Source organism: Periplaneta americana, chromosome 2 (genome assembly GCF_040183065.1).
Source record: "Periplaneta americana isolate PAMFEO1 chromosome 2, P.americana_PAMFEO1_priV1, whole genome shotgun sequence".
Classification (NCBI taxonomy): Eukaryota; Metazoa; Arthropoda; class Insecta; order Blattodea; family Blattidae; genus Periplaneta; species Periplaneta americana.
In genome coordinates this window covers 6,316,519-6,338,184 of record NC_091118.1, presented here as the reverse complement: position 1 = coordinate 6,338,184, position 21,666 = coordinate 6,316,519, and the positions used below count along the sequence as shown (strand labels likewise).

At 35.8% G+C, this 21,666-nt stretch overlaps 2 protein-coding genes across 7 annotated transcripts in view; both read right to left on the bottom strand.

The window, feature by feature from the left end:
• The window catches only part of LOC138712185 (uncharacterized), a 59,532-nt gene extending 55,431 nt beyond the window's left edge, over positions 1-4,101 (bottom strand). For 5 of the 6 annotated variants that reach the window (XM_069843688.1, XM_069843712.1, XM_069843720.1 and 2 more), the window contains exon 1: positions 3,970-4,101. In XM_069843688.1, the coding sequence (XP_069699789.1) occupies positions 3,970-4,001 (32 nt within the window). In that variant the 5' untranslated portion in view covers positions 4,002-4,101. Of the gene's footprint in view, positions 1-2,899; positions 3,716-3,969 lie in introns of those variants that run through there. The other variant, XM_069843697.1, reaches the window with a different exon arrangement.
• LOC138712210 (ankyrin repeat domain-containing protein 23-like) lies at positions 3,821-20,631 on the bottom strand. Its single transcript, XM_069843742.1, has 6 exons — positions 20,294-20,631; positions 16,991-17,240; positions 15,080-15,142; positions 12,503-12,577; positions 5,904-6,008; positions 3,821-4,651 (listed from the first exon to the last, which is right to left on the bottom strand). Exons 2-6 carry the CDS (start codon positions 17,237-17,239, stop codon positions 4,130-4,132), a joined length of 1,014 nt encoding a protein of 337 aa, XP_069699843.1. The 5' UTR covers position 17,240; positions 20,294-20,631; the 3' UTR covers positions 3,821-4,129.
• Between the last annotated feature and the right edge of the window lie 1,035 nt (positions 20,632-21,666).

Genomic DNA, 21,666 nt, shown 5'->3' with positions numbered 1-21,666 from the left:
TAAAATCGGATTATTTCCGTAATAATTTACAGGACTGTAATTGGTGTTGATTTTACTGCTCCAGTGACTATATATTGAAAATAAAAGAGCAATTTTTAAAATTTAAAATAACATTTGTTCATCAATAAAATTGTGTGTTCATTTGTTCTCACCTACGTCATATTAACAGCAAGTGCATGTAAATTACGCATCGTACAAGTAGGATAAGGAGTTGAAACTAGATGTGTAGTCTATGCGGAAACGAAGTGTAAAGTGGGGAAAACTTTACCATGAAACAAAAAATATATAAAAAAACTATATCAGCGCTATAGGCCTGTGTAAAAAATAATAAAAAATACTTAGAAAATAGGGGGAAAACAATTAATTGTAAATAATTTGTTCAGTGGACCTGATGTGGCTTAAATCCTTAGCCTATAGTTTTAATGGTTAACTTTACTCCAGTGAACAAATTTACACCAATTTACATTATGGGAAATAATTAACGTCAAAAGAAAAATGGGGGAGCAATAAACAAACTATTTTATAAGATATATTATTATAATGTACCGAAGTACATGTGGTATTTCCATGCAGATATTCTGCGTTATCATACGATGAAAGAGTAATGGAACGGAGAAAAATTCTCTCCGGCGCCAGGATTTGAACCCGGGTTTTCAGCTCTACGTGCTGACGCTTTATCCACTACGCCACACAGGATTCTGCATGGAAATATCATATGTACTTCGGTACATTATAATAATATATATGATATGCGTAAATCACTTCGTGATTTAAGACGGCGCTTATTCCGTCGGATCCCAGCCAACTAGTCACTCATTACGAGTGCACCTCAGCACATGTGTGGACTTCGGTCCTACGTTCATAGACATCTATGACGTAGTGCAGAGGGCGGCCACTAGAGGGAACCCAAGAGTTGGAACTTAAAACTGAGACGATTCTTCCGACGCTGGGGTGGAATCCGGTGTGGCTTAGTGGATAAAGCGTCAGCACATAGAGCTGAAAACCCGGGTTCAAATCCCAGCACCGGAGAGAATTTTTCTCCGTTCCATTACTCTTTCATCGTATTTTATAAGATCTTCCTTAAAAAATCTTGTTCCCCTCTAATCAAAACTTGAAATTACGTCCCTGTTTATGACCAGAAGAAAACTGACAATTTCGGAATTTATTTCCGCACCCCCTTCCCCACTTCGCTTATAAATATGTTGTTGAAATACTTCCGCTGTGCAATTGCGCAGTCTGTCGGGGAATTTACATAGTAGGGCAACAGTATTCGAAACAATTTATTTTGGCACAGTGTAATACAGTGACGCCAATACATGAAAAATGATGCTACTTTTTGCAGTTTAGTTTCTCACGTTTTGGGTCACAAAACCTCTCTTACCGAAGACTAAAGAATACCTCTCTTTGTTCCATATCGCCCACACCAACACAGATACGTGTAGCCATTGAAGAAAAAACAGCTTGACAGGAGAATTCCGCAGTGCAAATGTGACCAGCCATTGTTGCCACATTGCTATAGGCTAAGTGCTGGTCCTGAACGAACAGCAATTAAGGAGCGAATGAAAAAATTCAGAACTAAATAAAATCTAGACAATTTCATTTACAATTGGGAGGGCACGTGACTATGCGATCTTATGATAAAGCCGCTACTGACTGTAAGATGGATTTATCAATAACCAATGCTACCAACATAATGGGAATAGTAAAGAATCCAGCCTCCAATTGAAGACTTGAAATAAAAAAGGCTCTAAGTGCCATAATAAGGAATTTTGGAATTGTATGCAAAATGGGATCTATATGCCAAGCCCTATAGTGTATAAAAAGCTAGGACTGCCACGAATGAAAATGTAGTACCAAATGCAATCGACAGATAGCATGCGGTTTAACTGCAGCTGCTGTTAACATATGAAAGGCTCTATGTCCCGCGGGCTTCCTCCTCATAGTTAGATTAAATGGCGGATGCGGCAGATATTTGTAAGAGTTTGAGTGGAAAGAAACGGCGAATTAAAGGAGAAGGCACTGCGGCTGCAATGAAAAAAAAAGCTGAAAAATGGAGGAAATGAATACATAAGTTCAAATAATAAACATGTTCCTGCAAAAGCTCGTCCAGCATAGGAGACTAGTCTCATTACTGATCGCTAACCTACACCTTACCTGGACAGACTGTTTGAACCTCAGCTATGAACACAAGGTCGAGCTGTTTGAAGATTTTTATGACCTGGAAGATATTGAAAAGCGAGGGAGTTACTTGATGGGGCTGATGCAAGTATCACATGTTAAAAGAAGATGTCATGGTACCTACGATGACCCTTCACAGAGCAGGAGACAAGCAACTATTCATTACTAGATGGGCAAGGTGACTTAGTGCAAGTTTGCAGAGGAACATTTTCTGAAATATTTTCGTTATCTTAGAAGAAAATCCAGGTATTAACCGAAAAGAAGAAGAATTTGACTGAAATGATACAGTACCTGACAAAAATGATGACCACAAACAGTTTTCCAGAAGCATTACAGAATAAACTTTTACTTTATGAACAAAAAACCATTTTTGTTTCATTCGTTTGTCCTCTACACTATCTTTTTGCTGATTCTGAACTATGGAACTTAGAGCCTTTCATTAAATTTCCACTTTCAGTACGTTTTTCATACTATTGCAATATTACGTTTGTAAGTTCCTTTGGACACTAGCTCCATACTATGCTTATCTTTCAATTAAAACACATTAATATTGAAATTATGACCAATAATTACTTAGTACACTTGAAACTCATTTTCCTGAAATTCATGATTATGGCACTTAGAGCCTTTTTTATTTCAAGTCTTCAATCTATATAATCAATTTGTCTGTTATAACATGTGATTATGAAGAAGAAGCTGTTGTTACACAGCCAGAACTTACCCTGTGAATTGAAAATGAAGTTATGTTAACACTGAGCGAAATGAAGAACGGTGCTACCAACAGTGACGGGGTTCTGGTCAATTCCCAACACAATCGTACACAGACTTTGTACACAGAGAGAAAAGTGAAGAAGTTCAAACCAAAAACCACTTGGTTGAAAACGAGAATGAGTAGTGATGCAGCCCCGCCTCTGAGAGTTATATAGTGCCTTATCTACAGGTTAACAAACAGCCAGATAAAGCTGTCAGATAGCTTACACAAGCAAGGAAGAGGAGATAATACAAGTGGTGCTTGAAAACAACCAATAGGAAAAAGGGTCATTATTAAATAAAGTTGCAATGTAACGGTAAGATTATGTAATGACTTTCATTTTAAAATAAATATTAATAAAATAATAGATAAGATAAATCACGTGACTGGTACCACAAGTAAACAGATTGTTATCGTGTCCAGAGGTTGCACAATAATCCACTCATCGTAAGATATATGGCCTGCTTAACTTCACACTTAATCCTTCTGCAATATGGCAATCACAAAGTAAATGACTGTAAACCGTACTTCAGTTTTTCAAAGTATCAGTGGCGTACTTTATGAATGTAATTAATAATTTACAAGTTGCTAGGCGTGAATGTTAAGTTCATGCAGGAACAGTGATGCCAACGGAAATACTTTTCTTCATATAATTAGGTATTGCGAATAAATATAGGCGTAAATAATGGCCGCAGTATTGGTGTACATGTGAACAGGAGGAACACTAGCGGCAGTCAGTGGCGTATCATGTTAATCAGACAGTGTGAGGCGACATAGGCTACTTACTGTGCTTGAAATAGTCCACATGAGATGATGAGGGATCAGTGGCGTATCACGATCACGCAATAACACTAATTCTGTACGTTTTACACAGACAGTGATACCAACATGAAAAATTTTTCATATTTTTATTTGAATATTTTCTACAGTAATTTGAAAAATAATTGTAAAGACAATCGAATATTGATGTTGTTGATGATGATGATAATAATAATAACAATAATAATAATAATAATACTGACAAAGCCTCAGTGGCGTACCTAGCTCCAACCACAACAAAGCCACACAACATGGGAGTAAGACAGCCTAGAGCAATGAAGTAACAGCATTACACGCAGAGCAGTGATGCCAACACAACACATTCCCGCTGGTTACTGTAGTATAATGGTATTGCTGTCGTGTTCGCAGCACTGCGCCTGCTCAACCCTCCAGCATGGCCGCCACTTCTGTCTTCCTCTGCTGACGCGCCAGGTCCAGGGCCGTCCGTCCGTCTTCACCCCTCACCCCCCGCTCAGCACCATGCTGCAACAGCAGCTGCACCACTGGGGCGTGGCCACGACATGCTGCATAGTGCAGTGCAGTCTGCTGGATTGCATCAGGCTCGTTGGGCCGCGCCCCAGCTGCCAGCAGCAGCTCACACACTGCAGGGTACCCATAGTATGCAGCCACATGCAGAGCAGTCCAGCCAAATGGTCGTGACTTCATATCCAGCCGCGCCCCGGCAGCCAGCAGCACCCTGCACGCATCCTGGCGGCCTCGTTGTGCTGCCAGCCACAAGGGCGTGTGGCCATCATGATCCACGGCATTCACCGGGCTGCCTGCATCCAGGAGCAGCTGCACCCTGTGTGTGTCCCCCCGCTCCGCTGCCCAGTGTAGCTCAGTCCTGCCTTGGCTGTCCTTCTGCTCCAGGTTGGGCCCGACCTCAGCCACAGCTCTGAGCTCCTGCAGCAGACAAAACAATCTGGTCAGAGGAAGCTCAGTCAGCTAGGTGACAGTTCACTAGGCTGAGTGAAGCTGATGTCAGTAGCAGTGACAATAGCCATAACAGTAATGTCAGTAGTAGTGACAGTAGCCATGACTACAGTAATGTCAGTAGTAGTGACAGTAGCCATGACTACAGTAATGTCAGTAGTAGTGACAATAGCCATAACAACAGTAATGTCAGTAGTAGTGACAGTAGCCATGACTACAGTAATGTCAGTAGTAGTCACAGTAGCCATGACTACAGTAATGTCAGTAGTAGTGACAATAGCCATGACTACAGTAATGTCAGTAGTAGTGACAGTAGCCATGACAACAGTAATGTCAGTAGTAGTGACAGAAGCAATAACTACAGTAATGTCAGTACTAGTGACAGTATCCATAACTACAGTAATGTCAGTAGTAGTGACAGTAGCCATAACTACAGTAATGTCAGTAGTAGTAACAGTACCCATAACTACAGTAATGTCAGTATCCATAACTACAGTAATGGCAGTAGTAGTGACAGTAATTACTACAGTAATGTCAGTGTAGTGACAGTAGCCACATCTACGATAATGTCAGTAGTAGTGAGACTAGCAATAACTACAGTAATGTCAGTACTAGTGACAGTACCCATAACTACAGTAATGTCAGTAGTAGTGACAGTAGCCATAACTAGAGTAACGCCAGTAGTAGTGACAGAACCCATAACTACAGTACTGTCAGCAATAGTAACAGTAACTATAGTAATGTTAGTAATAGTAAGAATAGCAATAACTACAGTAATGTCAGTAACAGTAACTATAGTAATGTCAGTAATAGTAAGAATAGCAATAACTACAGTAATGTCAGTAACAGTAACTATAGTAATGTTAGTAATAGTAAGAATAGCAATAACTACAGTAATGTCAGTAACAGTAACTATAGTAATGTTAGTAACAGTAACTACAGTAATGTCAGTAGTAGTGACAGTAGCCATAACTACAGTAATGTCAGTAGTAGTGACAGTAGCCGTAACTACAGTAATGTCAGTAGTAGTAACAGTAGCACTAACTACATTAGCAGCAGCAGCAGTAGTAGTAGTAGTACTTGTAGCAGTAGTAATAGGCCTACTAATCTGAAAAATGAAATTAATTCTGCTCTCCAACTGCAGCTGGTCGCAATCTTTGTTGTAACAGATTGTATCAATCATTGCTCAGTAACTGTAACCATGGTAACAGCTTACACTTACTGCTGTCTTCTGGCGCTCCGCTTGCAGTTCGTCTGCCAGCTTCTTCAGTTCCTCCCCCTTTACCTGCAGTTCTTCTCGATGAAGTCGCAGTGCTTCCACTTTACTCTGTAATTAAAAGCAAACCTGGTTGAGAAGAACATCAGATGTCGACATCTTGATTAGAAACGTCATTACTATGATGATGATTTTATGATTATAAGTATTATTGTTATTTCTATCATCATTAAAAAATTAATAATAATAATAATTTTTATCATTATTAAAACCTGCAATGACTAGGCAGCGCATTTTTGTTCCCAAACGTACAGCGGATCAAGTAGTTTCTTCTGGTACACGTATTACATCACGTGACTGCATAAGCAGGGTAGAATTGCAAGCAGGTACGCAAAGACTATGAATCACAGTACAATACAGGCATTTCCACTGTCGATGTTGTTTATGTTAAACACCAAGTAACGATTAGATTGTGATCTGAAGCTAATACTGAGTAAGTTGCATTTTCATTTAGACTTCTGTATTAATATTATTTTAATTTATGAATCCATGTTATATTGTACTGTATATCTATACACTTTCTAACAGCAATATTTCTTTATTTTTCTTCTTTTCTTTCGTTCAAAAGATTGCCTCCAACAAGATCCACCTTACACTCGGCTATATCGCAATTTGGAAAGGACTATTTCTGCATAACAAATGGAATACAAATACATATATAAGTTCAATCATAAGACATATTTCTTTGCAAATGTTTATTTGCTATGAAAGTATTAAATATATATTAACGTTTTCGCCTTATTTGGCATCATCAGATATAATAAAATGCGTGATCTGAAACTTGAATGAATTGACAGACTACCAGTGTAATATACATGGTTAATGAAATCGTCATGAGTTTTATGTATGAAGCTAATATAGGTTGTTATAATTAATTTCATTACAATACAAGTTTGAAAGAAAACGAAAGTAGTTGTGTTGTATATACATGTAACTAATGTTACAGGTGTACATACATGATTAAATAGTAAGCAATTGAATTATGCAAAATATCGGCGGTGTTAAAACCATCAATTAAAATTTGATTGTGAATGAAGATGAAGATATATCATAGATTTAAAATTTACGAATGATAAAATGTATTAAAATATCATATAATTAGTGTAACACTATGTTACAAGTTGATAAGTCTAGTGTTTTATTGACAATTAATCATTATCAAGAACATATGCTTTTGGCTTCTGCTGTGATGTACTGAAATAAAAGGGGGGAAGATATGAATCAGTTATAGATCATAATTAGTTTATGCTGTACTCTTGTGAATTTAATAAATTGTTTAAGACTACTTACATATGTGTACGCTTGGATTTAGACAAGAAAATATTCTATCTGATATATATATTTAATACTTTCATAGCAAATAAAGATTTGCAAAGAGATATGTCTTATGATTGAACGTATATATGTATTTGTATTATATTACTACACATATCTGAACACAAAAATGAACTGCAAATTACTTAATGTCAATCAGACAGTATTATACAAACGTTATCTGAACTTGAAAATTAAATTACACAATACTAATGCTAACATCTGGTTTAATCAACAATGTTTGAAAGAGAAATTAACACCTAATTATGCCAAAATTAAAATCAAGAGCAAGACTCTATCAGCTAGAAAAACAAAAACCTTGGCTGAAACAACTTGGATCAAAAATGAAATTAAATTCTTACTTACTTACTTACAAATGGCTTTTAAGGAACCCGAAGGTTCATTGCCGCCCTCACATAAGCCCGCCAGCGGTCCCTATCCTGAGCAAGATTAATCCAGTCTCTATCATCATACCCCACCTCCCTCAAATCCATTTTAATATTATCCTCCCATCTACGTCTCGGCCTCCCTAAAGGTCTTTTTCCCTCCGGTCTCCCAACTAACACTCTATATGCATTTCTGGATTCGCCCATACGTGCTTACATGCCCTGCCCATCTCAAACGTCTGGATTTAATGTTCCTAATTATGTCAGGTGAAGAATACAATGCGTGCAGTTCTGTGTTGTGTAACTTTCTCCATTCTCCTGTAACTTCATCCCGCTTAGCCCCAAATATTTTCCTTAGCACCTTATTCTCAAACACCCTGAACCTATGTTCCTCTCTCAGAGTGAGAGTCCAAGTTTCACAACCATACAGAACAACCGGTAATATAACTGTTTTATAAATTCTAACTTTCAGATTTTTCGACAGCAGACTGGATGATAAGAGCTTCTCAACCGAATAATAACACGCATTTCCCATATTTATTCTGCGTTTAATTTCCTCCCGAGTGTCATTTATATTTGTTACTGTTGCTCCAAGATATTTGAATTTTTCCACCTCTTCGAAGGATAAATCTCCAATTTTTATATTTCCATTAAATTCTTACACAGGAAAAAACATGTCTTGAATATAAAATTATATGAACTTCACTTAACAAAATTCCAGCACCTCAACTACTGCATGGCCCATTTTAGATCAAATAATAAACAATAAAATAAAGATCTTAATGAGAACAAATACAAAACATTGAACAATAAATTACAAAAACTAAGGTCCAATTTGACAAAACCTTTGAATAAAGCCCAACAACCAAAGAACACCAATAGATTTGTTAATTTAACAGATGTACAATTTTCAGATGAGGATATTGAAATACTGAATAAAGGATATAAACATAATTACCCACAAACAAACTTAGCCCAAACTCTAGAAAATCTAATCATCGAAACAGAATCAGTTAAAAAAAATGACAACTATTTTTAGCATGCATTAATATCAGATAGAATATTCATGTCTAAATCCAAGCGTACACATACGTAAGTAGTCTTAAACAATTGATTAAATTCACAAGAGTACAGCATAAGCTAATTACGATCTATAACTGATTCATATCTTCCCCGCTTTTATTTCAGTACATCACAGCAGAAGCCAAAAGCATATGTTCTTGATAATGATTAATTGTCAATAAAACACTAGACTTATCAACTTGTAACATAGTGTTACACTAATTATATAGTATTTTAATACATTTTATCATTCGTAAATTTTAAATCTATGATATATCTTCATCTTCATTCACAATCAAATTTTAATTGATGGTTTTAACACCGCCGATATTTTGCGTAATTCAATTGCTTACTATTTAATCATGTATGTACACCTGTAACATTAGTTACATGTATATACAACTACTTTCGTTTTCTTTCAAACTTGTATTGTAATGAAATTAATTATAACAACCTATATTAGCTTCATACATAAAACTCATGACGATTTCATTAACCATGTATATTACACTGGTAGTCTGTCAATTCATTCAAGTTTCAGATCACGCATTTTATTATATCTGATGATGCCAAATAAGGCGAAAACGTTAATATATATTTAATACTTTCATAGCAAATAAACATTTGCAAAGAGATATGTCTTATAATTGAACTTATATATGTATTTGTATTATATTACTAGACATATCTGAACACAAAAATGAACTGCAAAATAACAAATGGAAACCTACTGTGTAAAGTAGAACTGAAAGTGCGAAAATGCACTGGTATCAAAATACATTGTGTGACACTAGAATATGAGGGACATTTGCCGTTGTTTATTACTTCATCAACTTCGGACGCAGATGTTAGTGACCAATCTGACTTTTTAGTGATTTATATGAAACAGTGGCGGCTGATTGACTGAGGCAAGTGAGGCCGGGCCTCAGTCACTTGGCTTAACTGAAATCAAATTTTGTGCTTTTATATAATATATTAGTTATTTGAATGAAGCATATATCGCTGTAGAAGCATTTGAAAACTTTGTAATGTATATAGACCTGTTTTGCAGTAAAATTTGTTCCTGAGGCCAGGATCGCTCGTGCCGGGTCTGGCTTCTGCATTTTGTGTCTTTTCGCGAGCTTTCAGTTTGCGCTTAAAATGTTGTGGCTGAGACACAATTCGTTTGGCTTCGTGGCCTGGTCAGGTTTCACTCATTCCAACCATGGGCCAACCTCAAGGGTGGAATGGGGTGGGTATAGAAGTGGTGATTTGTCTTCCTAAATAGGCCATAAATAACAAAAATTCCAGCTCTTTGGCAGGCAGAGACCCACACTATTCTCTCCCCTTATGTCTTAGTTTATGACTTAAGCAAGGGTGTTGTATTGTACTTCGTAGTACAGTAGAGAATCTGGGCCAATGTTGTTATGTATTTCGGGAAAATATACACAGAAACAAATGCAAGAAATAATGCTGGTATAATTAATTCATTGTTGGAGTGTCCTTTTTCGAGAAGAAATAATACTGAAAGAAAGGAAGTTTTAAATAAAGAGAGAGACTACCGAGGTACCTACCACATAGCTGACAATTTTTCTGACAGATAATCTTAAAACGCGAGTTTCTATTGCATCCTGGTATGGGCAACATAAATGGTTATGTGGTAATGTGGTGTAAAATAAACTTCTCTTGGGCTTGTTAGTTGCTGTCAAAGAAAAAAATAAATAAAAAGAAAAGAAAAGAAAGGGGAATTTCAACACATAATATGGGTTGCTTCATCACACTGAAACAATTACTGAAACTAACAGCATAACAGTTTATTTGGTGAGTGAAATTATTATTTTTCATTGATAGTAATAATAATAATAATAGACTAATAATAATAATAATAATAATAATAATAATAATAATAATAATAATAATACAGTAATAATGATATTAATATAATAACAATAAAAATTAATATCATAAACATTTCCTGTTGGAGGCAATTAAAATTGTTACATCTGGCCTCACCAAGGATTTCGATCATCGGCCGCTACTGATATGAAATGATGATCTGTGTTGACATCCCTTTAAGAAACTCGAAATAAATACTTTAAGAACTTCATTGAGAAGTATACGAACAGAAAAGTACCACGAGTCAACAATGCATGGGCATTATCTACTGTCGTGCTGAATGCGTACGTAATACTGTGCGCAACAACAAAATATGGGTGTCTGTAGATGAGACTACGGATACTGTAGGAAGATACGTTGCAAATGTTATTGGAACAATGTCACCTGATGGTCCCGGAAAGAAATTTCTACTGACATGCGATATGTTAGACAGTCTCAAAAGGCTGCACCCAAACATTAATCATTTCACTTATTTAGCACATCCTTCAAATAGAGTAGGAGAGGAAATTCGTGCTAATTTCTGTGGTGTTCATACTTTTATTTCTAATATTAAGAAAGTATTTTTGAAGGCTTCATCAAGAGTATCAAAACTTAGGGACATAACACCTCAAAAATACCAGTCCCTCCACAACCAATTCTTACACGTTGGAGTACTTGGTTGGTGGTCTGTCTGTATTATTTGCCAAATATTATGAAACCAAGATAAAGCTCATTAATCTTTTAACAGCGCAGATTCCTCAGCAATTAAAAGCCGTCCAGTCACCTGCTTCTGAAGAACTTTACAATAATAATGTATTTACTTCTGATAATGTCAATATCATTTCAAAATCAATTATCTATTTAGAAAAATCCAACAATGAAATAATTAATACTGATGCCGATGGAACTATGCCTGACAGTGTCAAACAAAAACTTAAAAATGTACCCCACAAAAACCCTGCCTATTCTCAAATGTGTGACATCAAAGGTACTGTAACTTCCAATAAGATAGACGAAAAGAGGTCATTAAATAACAATGATGTAATGTATTATAAATTTGCCCCTGTAACGTCATGTGACATAGAAAGAACATTCTCTCAGTTCAAACACATTTTATGTGATATTCGTAAAAGATTTGCATTTCATAACCTCAGAATATATGTTTTCAATCACTGCAACACATACAGATTTTGATGAATTACTTTTATTTATTCATTTATTTTATTGCTAGTAAGTTTTAAATGCATACAAGTTAATACAATGAAAGATAAACTAGCCCACTCTTGAATGAGTAGAACTCGTGCTCAGGAGGGGATTCCAATACAAACAAAAATAAAATTAAAATTGAGAATGAATACAGATTAAAAAGTGTTTAATATGTTTAAATCCAAACTATAAATCCAATACAAATTTTTTATATTTTTTTTTTATTAATTTGGAGAGGATTCGTGGTTAAAACAATATTAGAATAAAATTTGTTTCATAATCTGGGATCTTGAATCATGCTATGATAAAAAGCTGCATTGGTTTTGCATTTAGGTTCAGACAAAAGCAGTGAATTCGTATTTTTAGCTCTATATTTATGTATATACATTTCAAAGTTATTAAGATTTCTGTGAAAATATTTTAATAAAATAAAGTAATAAATTTGTTTAATGTTGAAAACTTTGAAATGTTTAAACAACTATTCAGTAGCAATACTACTTCAGCTGTCATGCTTTATTATTATTCTGTACCGAAGTAAGTTATACCTTTCATAGCATCCTGACGTAAGCATTTAGGGTCAAAGTTTGAACTCTAAAACTTCACGATATACTAATCGATAACTTTCCTAACTTGTTTGGGAACGAAAATGCGCTGCCTGGCACTGATTGAATGGAGCTGGTAAACTCCCTCGTATCTGTAACCATGGTAACAGCTCACACTTACTTCTTCCAGCTGGCGCCTCATCTCCCGCTCAGCCTGCAGTTCTTGTCTCAGCTTCCCCAGCTGATCCAGGTAACTCTGTAATATAAACAATTCTGGATTAGAGAAAGCTCAGCTGGTTAGGTGATAGTCTGACTTGAAGCAACAGGTTTCATGAAGGAATCAAGCTGATGGCCGGTATACAGCATCAGAAAATGAGACAACAGCTACCAACTTATAATGTTTGGATAGAAGCTTTCAAGTAAAACCTCTCACCCTGCCTATGGATTTCCATAAAGAGTTAAATAAATGTTATGAGCCCTCAAATAAACTGAACATCTGCAGGAACATAATCTTCATTTTCATTATGAAGTTTTAAGAAATGGTCCACAGATCGAATACACTACCAGTACATACTGTAGTTCGTATTTTCATGATAAGCCCTAAAAGACATGTCCCGTGGACCATCTAATTTTCCAGAAAGTAGGCTAATTCGGATATTCGTAAGCCCTAAAATACACAGGCCGAGGGTCATCTAGATGAGTGGTTGCCAAACTTCTTGAAGATGGTACCCATTTTCGAGCGAGACTTTTATTGCCCCTTCTTCCACCACCATACATATACCCTATTCGAAATATGTTGTTGTTGTTTTGTTGTTTTCTAATGCCAGGCATTTGACAATAAAGTCATTTGACCTCTTGCACTCCAATATTTTTCAAAGATATTATCATGGCCAGCCACTGAAGCACAGATTTTGAGGTGTTCCGAATACATTTCTTGGTTTGAGTTGCATAATGGGCAGTTAGGGGACTGATATATTCCAATTCTATGCAGGTGTTTGGCCAAACAATCATGGCCTGTTGCCAATCTAAATGCAGCTACACTATTCGAAATATTTAAATCCGTGTAAAATCGGAAAAATGATATTACTGAAAACCAGTTGATACCAGCCAACTTCTAATGTAGCATATCTGCAATATTAGAAATCGGAATATGCAAACCTAATTTCCAATTTTTAACTGCCCATTGTGCAATTCAAACCAAGAAATGGATTCGGAACACCTCAAAATCTATGCTTCAGTGGCTGGCCATGATAATATCTTTGAAAAATATTGGAGTGCAAGAGGTCAAATGACTTTGTCAAACGCCTGGCATTAGAAAACAACAACAAAAACAATTTCCAATTTATTCTATTTTTCTTCTTAGACATGCCTTCCTTGTTGATATATCTTTCAAACACTTTGAATAAAGTTTGCAAGGCCAAGATTTTAACAGCCAGAGATAAAACCGACAAATTTGTAAGGAAACTTGACTTCTGGTTTACAAAAACAAATCTGATTAATCCTAGTGTAGTAAATAAATCATGGTAAATTTAGCTATGTCCAGTATGAGACAACACATTCCGAGTTTCCTTTTGCAGACATGCAATTAAGTTTGAACAGTTTCAAACAATATATTACTGACTATTTTTCTGGAGAAACTCAAAAAATTAAGACAGCCACAGATGAATAATGAATCCGATTTTAGACAGAAGAGCTGAACTGACTGAAATTCCACACAACATTAAAGAAAAACTCATTCGAATATGTACCTACTTGTGAAACAGGAATGAGGCAGTAAAACAACTATTCAAATACTTCAAGAGTCCACTGCAAGAATGATGGATGTCACTTTCTTGTCGAAAATGAACCAAGATTGTCAATGCATAGCTTAAGACATATAGAATGTACATACAGAGTTATATGGCATTAACACTGATAGTCATTGTCCAGTAATGATCGGAAAATCACAGTTAAGCTTTGAGCGCTAAGCATTTCAAACTTTCAATTGCTTCTCCTGCAAAATGTATTCCAAATGACATCCATCACTCTTGCAGTGGACAGCTTCAAATACTTGGGGTGTACTATAAGCAGTAAGTAACATGAGATGCTGCCAGAAAGTCAAAAGGAGGATAGCAATGGCCAAGGAAGCTTTTAATAGACAAAGGAGCATCTTTTGCAGACCTCTGCAAAAAAAAAAGGTCTAAGAAAGAGACTAGTGAAGTTCTTTGTGTGCCGTGAGGCATTGTATGAAGAGGCAGAAACATGGACATTGCGACAAAATCAAGAGAAACAATTAGAAACATTTGAGATGTGGATATGGAGAAGAATGGAGCGTGTGACATGGACAGACAGAATAAGAAATGCAACTGTTCTAGCAAGAGTGGATGAAGAAAGAGATGCTGAAATTGATCAGGAAGAGAAAAAGAAATTGGCTGCATCACTGCCTGATTCTCTCTAAACTTAACACAGTCCTCTCCCTCCTGTCACTTAGCTATCCCCTCATCCCCTCTCTAAACTTGTCACAGTTCTTGGCTTCCTGTAACTTAGCTACCGTCTTTTTTCATCATAAAGATATTGGCAGCAGTTTTACTGTCATTACACAGTGATATATAATGGAATACGCACTCTTATTATTCCATTAAATTCCCATTATGAACACGTTTTAGTCTCTGCGTGTCGGACTATTTTAAAATTTTTCTTGCTTACTGCACCAACCTTTAATGTACCTTCAACTGTCCAATTACTGTATCTGTAACCATGGTAACAGCTCAGTACTTACTTCTTCCTGCTGGAGCCGCAACTGGTGCTCTTCTTCATATTTCTGTCTCAGTTCTGCTTTCTCCTGTAACCACAAAGAAAACGGTTCAATGTAGCCCAGCCAGTAAGGTGACAGTAAGTTTATGATGAGAAACAAAATAACACACAACCAACTACTGAATATATTGTTCTAAACAACACGACATTTTTAATTCTGTGGCCGGGAGGAAAAAAGTCTTAAGTAAAAATTTTATACTCTTCAGGAGAGCAGTAGAAAGATTGAAATTGGTGTCAATTATAGAGTTTTTTTGATTAAGAGGTTTTTCCTGGATATTATTTGTTTATATTTCTTCTAAAATAAGTAATGTTGCTCATTTAACAATTTTCTTGATTATTTCCAAAAATAGCCGCAGTTAAGCCCTTTTAAGACTAGAATCCAAACTGAGTAGAGCGGAGTATTTAAACGTAAGACATTTTTAATGTCAAAATAAATGAGAAATGTAAATTATTAGGAATGCAAAATGGGTCTTAAGCAATTGTAGGACTGTTTACCCTGGTGCTTAAAGTTTTAAAAGGAAAGGGCATCAGTATGTCATAAAATGGCTAAAATACAAGTTAGACCTTTTTAATAGGGAAGCATGGAAAGTAAACATGTGATGGTTCGTAAGGAATATAGTATTAAACAGTGGCGGCTGGTGGTTTGAAAATATGGTGGTGCACAATGGATATCGAAGAGGAGTTAAACATACTTTAAAGTTTAAAACCATGTAAACATATAAAGCTAATTTATATGCAATTAATAAGTAAAATGACTAAATACAAGCATACCTATTTATACAGAAAGTCCAAAAGTGGAAGGGGTCGTGGGGGAGCTCTCTATATTGTGATTTACCCTCATGAAAAACATTTGGGTACAGAATCGTCATCAGAATGCTACCAAGTACCAAGTGCAATGTTTTCGTTCATAAAATTCAAATGCAGCTTTCGTAGGCTGTCGGGAGATAGCAGCACTTATTGTCAGAACGACAACTCTTACAACTTTACAGCAAAATACAAGCTCCTTTATGTATCGTGCCGTTTGTGTGCATGAAGGTTGAGAAAGTAATATCCGAAATATGCAACTGTTCGTTACACAAGCCAAATGAATACATTTTCCATGCTTATTACTTCGGACAAATGTCTAGTTGAAACAGATACTTTCCCTGTGAATTTAGTTTGTTCTGCACTGACGTTGGTGTCCATGTCAGGGAGTGCGACAATGAAAAAAGCAGTAGACCACGCCTCTAACCCCCCTGTCCCCGCATTAACCGAACTTCTCTATAAACTACCTTCCCTAGGTTTTCAACATCTATGCAAATCAAGAGGCTCGGAGGCTCCTGCAGACATACAAAACAAGATGCCACTTCCAGAGAGTCATGAATGAAAATTGTAAAATAAAATTATATTTTTAATAGTAACAAAGCTGGAAGATTAGGAACATTATTGAGGGGGTGTACAAACCTGCAACCCCCTTGAGAAGCCGCCGTTGGTATTAAATATTCCTAAGTCCTTTATTGTGTGTGTGCTCGATTCAAAAAGTACTTAGGACATTTGGTAACGCTCTATAAATCCAGTCAGGAGTCTTATTTGACTTTAGCCGTTTTACCAGATTGTAGAGAATTGTTTCCGCTTTCAGAATATATAAAAATCTCGTTTTTACAAAAAAAAAAAAAAAAATTACTTAAGACCTTTTTCCTCCCGGCCACAGAATTGCATCTTCACATTTTGTACACAGTTACAGATCGGTCTTAAGTCTTTTCCAATTTCCCACACACGTCACCCATTTTATGAATGCCTGGTAGGAGCAAATAATTCTGTGGAATAAAGCCTTAACTGTGACCTAATCTAAGGTGTTCAGCAATAACTGTAAATACGTTAACTGCTGAACTCTTACCCTTTCTGATTCTTCTTTCAGTCCTCTCAATTCCTTCTCTTTCAGCTCCAATCTCTCCTTCAACTGCTCAAGGTCGCTGCTGTCCCCTTTCTCCTCTTCCTTCCTTGCCTCAAGACCATGAAGGGTCCACGAGTCCATCCTCTTCTTGAGGATTCCCACTTCGTCTACGAGAGGAAGCAGCACTCTAACCTGACCCTCCAGGGTCTTCACTCGCTGCTTGAGATCTGGAATGGGATTGGGTTTTGCCATCCTGCACACCAGAAAGTAAGAACAACAGTGAAATCTTCATCTATCTTACATAAACTGTGAGGAATAAGTGCCATCACAGCTTTCAAGGTCACTTCTATCAAATATTTCACTTTAGTCGAATACGTTATCAACAGGGAAAGGATTTATATGTAAATACATATTTACTTATAAAGCTAATATAATTTGTATTTTGCATTATCTTTATGTTTCACAATGTGTAGGGTTGAAAAATCCTACTTTTATTTTCCATATTTTTCCATATTTTAGAGTTTAGTACATATTTTCGTTAATTTCCATATATTTTCCATATTTCATATAAAACAGTCCATATTATATTAGGTTTAACAATAAAACAAAACAAAATTCCATTAACTTTTAAAAATACATTTCAACAATAGAGATTTAAACACATGTTCAGTAATCCCTTTAACATCAGAGTTATTTGAAAATTAGCAGTCCTATCAACAATGGGAAAGTAAGTTACAAAACTGTATTAATTTAATTTAAAATTTTTAACAGACTTCAGTTGTGCAGCTCAACAGTTAAATGCCAGTCAGAGTACACATAGGTTCAGTTTTGTAAATCATACTATAAAGACGGTAAATATGCCAAAAGTACGTCATTCAGTCAATTTAAAATCAAAACTAACAAGCTACATTTCAGAATTTAAAGAAGATGGTTTATCAACTGACAATAAAATATTATTTTGTAATTTGTGTCAGTGTGCAGTATCATCTACACAAAAGTTCCTGGTGCAACAACACATTACAACTAGTAAACATCAGGCCAACAAACAACTAAATTCCAAGCAGAGACAATTGTTTTTAACACAACCAACAACATCGAATGTAAGATCTGAGTTTAACATCGACCTGTGCCGTTCTCTCATCTCTGCTGATATTCCTCTCTACAAACTAAAGAATAAGGTCTTCAGGGAATTCCTTGAAAAATATACTCAACATACAATCCCGGATGAGTCAACACTTAGGAAGACGTATGCTCCATCCATCTACGATGAGACAATACAGAAGATAAGAGATGAAATTAAAGATAGTTCAATTTGGGTTTCCATTGATGAGACTCCCGACAAAGAAGGTAGACTTGTTGGTAATGTAGTTATCGGTTTGTTAAGTGAACAATATTCTGAACGAATTCTTTTACATTGTGATGTTCTAGAAAAGTGCAATAACAAAACTATAGTTAAACTGTTCAACGAAGCTATGGGTATCCTGTGGCCAAAGGGTATTATGTACGATAATGTGTTATTCTTTATTAGCGATGCTGCCCCTTATATGGTCAAAGCTGGACAAGCATTATCTGTTGTATATCCTAAATTGACTCATTTTACTTGTGTGGCGCATGCATTTCATCGTGTGGCAGAAGTGGTCAGAGACAATTTCCCTAAAGTAGATTTGTTGATTTCATCAGTGAAAAAAGTATTTCTCAAAGCTCCCAGTAGAGTTAACGTGTTGAAAGAAATGTACCCTGAAATTCCATTGCCACCAAAGCCAATTTTAACTAGATGGGGTACATGGCTAGAAGCAGTTGAATATTATGCCGAACATATAGACTCTATTAACAATGTTCTCCTTGCATTGGACTCTGAAGATGCAGTCTCAATTGATACTGCGAAAACAGTTACCTGTGACATAAGTGTGAAGAATGACTTAGCTCACATTCAGCATACATTTTCATGCATCATAAAAACGCTCAAAAGTCTCCAAAATAGGCACCTTTCACTATCTGAAAGTTTTGAAATTATAAATAGTACTGTGGAACAACTGAATCGTGGTAGAGGTAAAGTTGCAGATGCAGTAAGAGCTAAGGTGGACACTGTACTTTCAAAAAACCCTGGATATGAAGAACTACAAAAGGTTGTTGCTGTGATGAGTGGTGAATCAACAGTGAAGATTAACTTGGACTTATCCCCAGCAGACATTGTGAAATTGAATTATGTACCAGTTACTTCTTGTGACGTCGAACGCTCTTTTAGTCAGTATAAATCTATCCTCAGAGACAATAGAAGAAGATTCACTTTTCAGCACTTGAAAGAAATGTTTGTAACCTATTGTTATGGTAACAGACAATAAAAATTGTGTTTTGTTGAAACTACATTGGAAGATAAGGTACGTCCATTATATTTTTTGTTTAGTTTGATTAAAATGTACCAATATTTAACGTACATAGTCATTTTTTTATAATTTTAAGTCCATATTTAATTCCATATTTTGGTAAAAATCCATATTTAATTCCATATTTTGGTAAAAATAACTACATATATATTTACATATTTCATATATTTTTAGTCCATATAAATCCGTTCCCTGGTTATCAAGTATGCAAAAATTCGTTTCTCAAAGTGTTGGACCAGAATAATACAGCTTCACTGACTGACTAATGACTAGGGCTAGCCTCAGAATATCATAGAGCTAGGGATACATTATATGCCTTCCCATGTTTAGATAAATCGTTTCTAGGCCTAGGTTACTTAACTTTTATTCCTGATTTTCTTTGGTTTTTAATTTAGTACAATATTAAATTTGACAGTACAAAGTTGCAACAACTTCTGAAGTTTGTGACCGTGGGAACCTACAGTTGCTCCTTCACACATCTTGGAATATCAGCAGTACTAATACCATAACCTTCAGGGGCTGGCATTGCATGTCTCCTTTCATCTACGAAGTTGCAGGCATTGTTAAGAAATACGTAACTCTTAACCATTGGTTTCTGGTTGTAAAACTCACAATTCTGTACCGGTAAGGTAAATTTTGTCAATTTTGGACTCGTTTCGGGCGCACTTCCATACAGGGGCAGTGGCATTTCCTCTAAGGTTAGAGCCCAGTTCAGATATTAATCGAAAATTAGAGGCTAGAAAATATTGAGAATAGGACGCAAGTTTATATGACATTTGTTCGATTAATACACACATACACCTAAACTGGGCTCTAACCTTAGAGGAAACGCCAATGCTGCCATACGGAAGAGCGCCCTCTACGAAATATTTTGTCTGAAAAAGGCAACAGTCTTTAATATTAAGATCGACCAAATACTTACTTGGAAGGTTAGGAAAACACGAAGTACAGCAACTACTGAAACAATATGGTTTAACAAATGTTTCTACGATCTCACAACAATCCACGTATTATCGGAAAACACAAGCGACTAATAAGATGCCACAACGAAAATATATAAACCGCTAATTCTGTTTCAAAACAAATAATAACATACACACTCCTACTTATCTCCAAAATTGCTGCGCAGACCGACGCTCACAGATAATTGAGATACAATGCTACCAACGCAAACGATGTAAAGGAATTTCGTGAAATATGAAATGGAACAAAAATAGAAAAGTGGAAAGACTGAAACGTGTTGACTTTTCGTTAATTAAAAGACCATGACATTAAAATGTTACAGAAGACGCTGTTATCTCTATTTATATACTATTGTCTTGCCTTAAATTGGCAATGAACGTCGGTTTTCTTCCAGGAGATGGTGAACCTGAGAGATAGAAAAAAAAAAGACCTCGGAGTGGTGACATGGAAACATATAGCAAGATTCAAAATGGAATATAATGATATATTATTATATTATATATTTCTTATTTATTATACTGTATATTTATCCATGCCAGTGAGCTAGAGCTCATTGACTCACACGCAAAATCGTTTAATATTTTTGGAATAGATGGCAGTACACTTTCTTGAAATAGTGACATCTGTTGCCACGGTAGCAAAGTACTCGGGACCCACAACAATGTGATGATTTGATGATATTGATAATACATATTTTCTAAATTATAGACATCAGCTCATAGACATATTTTCCCTCCAACTATGCCAACAATGTGTATGACACCATACACATTATGTATTACTCTTGTAATTGCATGATATCTTGTTGGAAGTCATTATGGAAGATGGTGAAGGAAGAAATGTGCAGAAAAGAAAGGCTAATGAAATCTCAGGGAAGAAAAATCAAATCAAATCTGCCTGAATAAACGCAGAATATAGACTACAAAGGAAGCTGGTAGCAGCAAAGAAAACAATCCCTGCTTGCAAATAATACAGTATTAATTTTTTACTATAATTCTATTAGTTCTGAATAATTATATTATGTAAAATTAGTAACAATAAAAATGTTTTTTTTTTTTTCAGATGCAAGAGGAAGAACTGTTTTGCTGATATAAGATAGAAAAAATTTGAATCATAAACTGCCTGCACTGTCTGACAACTAAAAATGAGAGGATTTATTAATTCAGTCACTCATCTATGTTCTATATGTGCAGGAACGCCGACCTGGGAAAGATGTGGATCCAAGAAGAAATGGCCACTCATTCAAATATCATGTAATGGTAGGTGATATGCATACTGAGGTATGTCTTCAGGCATTTTTATCTTTTTATGCAAGTTAAGGGGTTCAGAAAC

Coding starts and splice junctions, on each gene's coding strand:
- LOC138712210 (XM_069843742.1), bottom strand. CDS start 17,239: ATGGCAAAACCCAATCCCATTCCAGATCTCAAGCAGCGAGTGAAGACC. Junction 15,143..16,990: donor TGAAAGAAGAATCAGAAAGG/GTAAGAGTTCAG, acceptor TTGTGGTTACAG/GAGAAAGCAGAACTGAGACA. Junction 4,652..5,903: donor CGGAGCGCCAGAAGACAGCA/GTAAGTGTAAGC, acceptor TGTCTGCTGCAG/GAGCTCAGAGCTGTGGCTGA.